Source organism: Sinocyclocheilus rhinocerous, unplaced genomic scaffold, assembly GCF_001515625.1.
Source record: "Sinocyclocheilus rhinocerous isolate Xijiao unplaced genomic scaffold, SAMN03320098_v1.1 scaffold430, whole genome shotgun sequence".
Lineage (NCBI taxonomy): Eukaryota > Metazoa > Chordata > Actinopteri > Cypriniformes > Cyprinidae > Sinocyclocheilus > Sinocyclocheilus rhinocerous.
The window spans coordinates 243,138-249,917 of NW_015668442.1; the positions used below are offsets into that span (position 1 = coordinate 243,138).

Consider the following 6,780-nt stretch of genomic DNA (forward strand, 5'->3'; position numbering starts at 1 on the left):
GAGCACCCAAACAGCTTATTAGAATGATTTCTGAAAGATCATGAAGACACTGAAGACTGGAATAATTGCTGCTGAAAATAAATTACATTTTAAAATAGAAAACAGGTATTTTAAATTGCAATAATATTTCACTATAATACTGTTTTTACTGTATTTTTATTCAAATAAATGTAGTTCTGCTGTGCAAAAGACTTCTTTCAAAGACATTAAAAAAATCTTGCGGCCCACAAACTGTTGAACAGTAATATATAATGTTAGACTATTTTTTTTTCATTAAAGTTCTCACATTTTACTTTTAACTTTTTTTTAAATCATCTGTATTATTTTAACATAACTGGATCTGCCAAGTTTCTATCCATTGATGTTCAATCAATTTTTGGACTGTTTTGTGTTCTAAAAGTTTTCATTGCAGATCAAACTCTGATATTTACAAAAAAAAAAAAAAAATTTAAGAAAATTTGATTTCTTAAAATTTTAGCCTGTTAAATCACGACCCGAAGGTGAAACAATGCAAAGTTTAGTTGCAGCCCAATGACCAGAGAGCACAAGGAACCCTGGAAGACGATACACACCACTGTTCATACAGTGGAAAATGGTATATAGACCATCCTCTGCTAGAGAAAAGACCATCTTCAAGAGTTCACAGGGTTCCCAAAGTTTCCTTACAGGAAACTCGGAAGAGCCTGAAGCTACCAATCAGCACGCAGGAGACAAACAAGGGAGCTGCTTACCAGAAGTAGAGTCAGTAACCTTCCCCTTCTCATTACTGTCAGAGCCCACACACACACCCCAACACAAACAAATATACACACACACTTCACACTACAGCATCTCAGACTGCATTACGCAACACTCTGTCTTCATTAGCTGCATCATCACTTGCTGTCCAAACTTTCTCTTATCTTTCTCCTGAAATGAGTAATCTCTCCTTCTCTAATTCCGACTCCCCTGTTGAGAGTCGAGATAAGATGAGCATAAACGCAAGATATACAACATCAGGTTCTGCAGTGCTCCGAATAGTTTCATCTACACAAAATCCTCAAACGACACAAGCAAAGATCCTGAAAACTGGAAGTGTTCTGAGGAGGCTCCAATAACCCCCTTCAGGATCTGTCTTTCTAGGTGCTTCTCGTCTGAGAACAGCAGCACTTTTAGGAACGTCTGGAGAGTTTGTGTTAGATGTTTCTAGAGTCAGCGGCAAAGAACGGCGCATTACTGATAAGGCGCACTACTGTGAGCCCGCGGCCGCTCTTAATAATGCATGACAATAAAGAGATGGCTGGAATCACAAAGAATGAGAGCAAGAGATACACTTTCAAATGCAGAGCCGTACTTGAGCTTCCTACATATTCAATAAATACTAAAAATTAACATTATAAATCAATAAAGATTCACAAGTGGTGGAGCTGGAAAAGGCTGAATAAAAGTTGAGTTTACCACAGAAAATTGATCAGCAAAGACATTTATAATGTTACAAAAGATTAAATAAATGCTGTTATATAAAGATGAATAATTATATAAAAAAAGATTAATAAATATATATATTACATTTAACATTTAATATTTAAGTGAATTTTAAAGTTTATTTCAGTGCAATGTACATGGATTTCAATTATAAATGCATTACTGCAAACGCAATTTTCTGTCAATGATATCCTGTGCACTAACATCTCTGTGTGCATCGAATCACACGTCTTACCCACCGAGAATGCTTACAAATCAGTACCATTTGTTGTCAGCTCCTCTCAAACACACACACACACAGACACGTGTGCGGCGAGACTGCCCCCGCAGGAAGTGGTGGGTGGATGCAGCAGTAGACGGAGCTGATAGTGAAGTCTGCGTGGGCACGCTGGTGAAAAATTGATCCAGTGCAGATCTTCAGTACAAACATACACCTCCTAGACTACAATTATATTTATATCCCATAATGCAAACATTCAGAGAGAGCGTGAGACGACTGAGCGCATCATATTCAACTACATTTATTATATTCTTTACATTTTCTTTCTTGGTTATGGGAAAAGTATTTAGGGTGCTCCTATGTGGTTGCTATGCAGTTGTGAGGGTGTTATTGATGGCTAGATGGTTGTCGTGGTGTTGCTATGCAGTTGCTAGGGTGGTCAGGGTGGTTGACATGGAGTTGCTATGTGATTGCTAGGTTGTTCTGGAGGTTTGTCAGGGCGTTGCTATGCAGTTGCTGGTGTGATCTGGAAGGTTGTCAGGGCATTGCTACGTGATTGCTTGGTGGTTCAGGATGGTTGTCAGGGCGTTGCTATGCGGTTGTTAAGGGGTTCTGGAAGGTTGTCAGGGTGGTGTTATATCTAGGTTGTTCTGGATGGTTGTCAGGGCGTTGCTATGCGGTTGCTCAGGTGTTCTGGATTGTTGTCAGGGTGATGTTATATCTAGGGTGTTTGGGATGGTTGTCAGGGCATTGCTAGGCTTTTCTCGATGGTTGTCAGGTTGTTGCTATGCAGTTGATATCGTGTTCAGGGTGGTTGTCATGGAGTAACTGTGATGGCTAGGTTGTTAGCGTTGCTATGTGGCTGCTCAGGTGTTCTGGATTGTTGTCAGGGTGATGTTATATCTAGGGTGTTTGGGATGGTTGTCAGGGTATTGCTATGTGGTTACTCAGGTGTTTCAGATTGTTGTCAGGGTGATTTATATCAAGGTTGTTCTGGATGATTGTCAGGGTGTTGCTATGGTGTTCAGGGTGGTTGTCATGGAGTTGCTATGTGATGCTAGGTTGTTCTGGATTGTTGTCAGGGTAATTTTATATCTATGGTGTTTGAGATGGTTGTCAGGGTGTTGCTATGCAATTGCTGGGGTGCTCTGGAAGGTTGTCAGGGTGTTGCTACGTGATAACTAGGTTGTTATACATGGTTTTCAGGGTGTTACTATGCAGTTGCTCAGGTGTTCTGGATTGTTGTCAGGGTGATTTTATATCTAGGGTGTTCTAGGTGGTTGTCAGGGTGGTGCTATGCGGTTGGCTAGTGTGTTCTGGATGGTTAATAATGGATAAATCTCTATTTTGTTAAAAGGTCAGTCAAGTTACTCCTGTGGTTCATGCTGAGATTTTTCACACCGACTCCCTTCATAAATTACCCTACCTCTCTCAATGAAGGTTCCCGCTGGATCCAGCTGGGTGGGTGATTCATCTGCGCTGTCCATCTCTCTCTCTATCTCTCTCTCTCACACACACACACACACACACCTCATTCACAGCTTTAATGGCTGATCTACCTGAGACTACCACTTATGTTAAATAATTAATGAACACTAATGCTAAACAGACTAACAAAGAGAATCCGCATGGTAGATGTGTTTCCAGTCACTGTTCACCTGCACTCGGAAGTGGGAGTCACTTTTATGCATTGCGCATCTTTACACACACACACGCTCTAATGATTAAACTCGCTCTGTTGCACTGTGGATTCGCTCAAGAGTGAATTAGGATAAACAAAAATGTGCTGCATGTCTCATATTGATGCTGCAATGTTCACGGCTGTTCTTGCTAAAGACATCACGCCACTGGAAACGGGAAGGTTCGGCGGTCGAATATGAGCCTTTGCGCAAAATAGCATGCTCCTGTTTTTACCTCGCATAAAGAGGAAATGAAACAAACCCAGTGCATTACAGTCTGACACCACAGCTTCCAGCCAGAGCACTGTATTAAAATAAAGAGTAGACAAACAACAATGAACTTCAAGAAATGAAATGGGAAAAAAAAACACAAAATTGTCAAAAACAGTATTGGCCACTCCATAATACAATCCATTTGCTGAATTCAAACATTAACAACAAGCATATCTGAAAATTAGAAATATTAAAATGGACTGAATGAATTTAAATTATTATAGTGTGGTAGTTTTCTAATTCGACTGAAAATATTTCATGATTTAACCAAAAATAAAAAAGCAACACTGACAGAAGTTTCATACTGCAAAAGCCGTTTCATATTTACATAAAACAGCACCATATGACATCAAAGTTATTAATGCAAACTTACATACTGAAATTACCGTGTCTAAGAAAGAGAATTTAAGAAGACAATTTACTATAAAAAGGCTGCTAATTAATTAGGAACATACAACTTTTTTCACATTTCAGATGTAGAAGTTAAAGCTCAAGAACCTGCTTAAAACAGGGAAACACAAGTGTGAACTGACAATGACACAAAGCTTCCATGACTCAAAAATTAGGCCATTTACCATCAAGTCAATATTTCACCTTTTTTCAACCATTCATGCGCAACCCAGATGTGAAAAGCAACAGGTTACAAGTTTTGTTTTTTAGAATTATTTTTTCAAATGATTGAATATTTTCAGATCCCAGTGTTTATATTTTAATTAGGTGTTATTTTTAATTGCATACATTTCTTCACTATATTAATCAAAACAAATCGGATAATCAGGTGTAAAATATGACATTCACCCAAACACACACACCAAAAGTAAAACCAACTTAACTTTAGAATTACGAAATTAATAACATTTACCTTTTCACCCTTTTAACAGTATTCAAGAGAAATAAGAGATCCGTGAAACAAAACGGACCCCAAAAAGAAAAATGATTTGTAATAACAATAACAATTGAAACAGAACCCTAAATACAGAATCAGTATATTTTCAGAATTAAAAATTAAAGATTGGCAAACCTGTTTTCTTTGGCCACAGCTGACATGTTTGAATATGTGACACTTCTCTGAAGTGAGTTTTCATTTCCTCATTGTGTCGGGATAATAAATCGCATCCAGAGTGATCTGGAACAGAATGCAGCAGTGTGTGTGTATGTGTGCGAGGCTGTCCGTTTACAGCCGTCTGCCTGACTGACAGCAGAATAGCTGCTCCCTGTTGCCTCCCATAACATCAGTTTCTCTTATTGCACTTTGGCACTTAACAGTGGACAGCACATGCAAACACACACACACACAGCCATGTGTTCATTCAGTAAAGACACAGTACTCACTCTATTTCTGACTCTTCTGACCAGGGTTATTATATAGTTAACTAAAACTAAAAGATTTTTGTTACTCAAAAGAACTTTTTTTTTTTTATCTGAAACAAAATAAAATATAAAACCCTAAACTTATTTTATTTCAGCTGGTTTCGAAGGATGCATTTCTCATTTTCATTTAGTTCAACTTAATACACTAAAAATCTTAAAACGAAAATGGGAACAAAAATGTATAATGATAAATAAACAACCAAATAATAATAAACATGACAAATAAACAACCAAATTACTCAACTTTAACTAAAATGAAAACAGAAAATAAAAAATTAAAACAAACACAAAATATTATCAAAACTGTAATAGTATCTCAATGAGACTAACATAACACTGCTCCTTTTTACACTGAGTTTTTGTACATTTTTATAAATATAAGAATCATAAAAATAGGAATTTTATTTTTTGGGAATCCAACTGGCTTGTGAAAGCATGAAACGAAAGTGTGTCTGTGTGTGTGTGTGTGTGTGTGTGTGTGTGTGTGTGTTCTTCCTGTGTGTTCTGAAGAGTCCTGCTTGCCCAGTTAAAGCAACCACACCCTTTACTCCACAAAATAGGAGGCATTTGTGTAAATGTGACCGTGCACCGCAGGCATTCAACCACACACACACACACACACACACACAAGCAGAGTCACGCGGTGTCCCTGTGGAGTGGACGGGGAATCCCTGTCAGTGCAGGCCGAGCCAGTCCTGACCAAACAAACAGATGATGTCATCATTAGCTGGAGCTCAGCGTGGGCGATCCTGTTCTATCCTGCCTCACACAATCCCACACAATCCCTCCTTTATGAGCGAGACTCTCTCTTGGACTTCTCTTTTGCTTTCTCTTTCTCTCGGGCAGGTTTAACCCTCTAAACACTGGGCTGAACCCACTGTGGACATTACAATAAACATGATCCCACAGGATAAACTTAAAGAGTGAATCTCACAAAAACAAGTCCAGGTCACATTTCAACCCAAAATCGAAATAAAAACAATACAATAAAATAAACGATTTGCATTAAAAATTAAGCAACAAATAAAAAAACCCCTACATGTTTAGAGTTAAGATTAGTGTTCGTTTTATGGTTATTTGTAGGGGTGATCCCGAATAGTCGAAAATTCGATGCTTCGATAGGAGGAGCCTGATTCAACTCCAATACCAATCTCACAGTCGAATATTCGCGGGGTGTTATGATCATGCCATTTTGGCTATACGGGGGTGCTCAAATGTCTGATTTCACATAGAACTACTGGTTTTCTCCCAATAAGTTAATATATAGCCTATTAAGATAATGCTGTAAATAAGAATCTGAAAAGAAAGAAGCTTTAAATAAATATTTTAACATGCGTGAATAAATCCAACCACCCCTATAGATTTAAGCAACCGACAGACGGAGCATCTTGGCGGCAAGGATTTAAAACTTTAACAAGACTCAATTTGACACAGGCAGAGTGAAAGACTGCATTTTTTCGATCAGGTAGGGTACCAGTTCAAAACATTTCAGCCAGTTTATATGTCACGTATATATTATTTATCTCGTATAAGATGCATTTGGTTGAGTTGCGCTGCAGTAAAGCACTTCATTATACGGTGATTATCTCTTCAGCATGCAGCGCGAGCAGTACAAACAGCAATACAGAATATTAATAACTATGACTGGGATTGTCATATACATAACATTATAATGAGAACACTATTATAATAAAATGCTTTTTTAAGCATGTTGTTGAGTGAAGAACGCGTCCACAAAAGGAGTTCATTCAGAGCCGCGCAGACACGTTCATG

General features: G+C 38.2%; 1 protein-coding gene across 5 annotated transcripts in view; it reads right to left on the reverse strand.

Annotated features, from left to right (window-relative positions):
• LOC107734035 (zinc finger protein 40-like) overlaps nucleotides 1-6,780 on the reverse strand; it is a 66,623-nt gene that overhangs the window by 18,530 nt on the left and 41,313 nt on the right. The window contains exon 1 of one of the 5 annotated variants that reach the window (XM_016545887.1): nucleotides 4,658-4,952. The exons of 3 other annotated variants lie outside the window; for them this stretch is intronic. In XM_016545887.1, coding sequence (XP_016401373.1) covers nucleotides 4,658-4,721 — 64 coding nt within the window. In that variant the 5' untranslated portion in view covers nucleotides 4,722-4,952. Of the gene's footprint in view, nucleotides 1-4,657; nucleotides 4,959-6,780 lie in introns of those variants that run through there. One more of the 5 variants, XM_016545891.1, reaches the window with a different exon arrangement.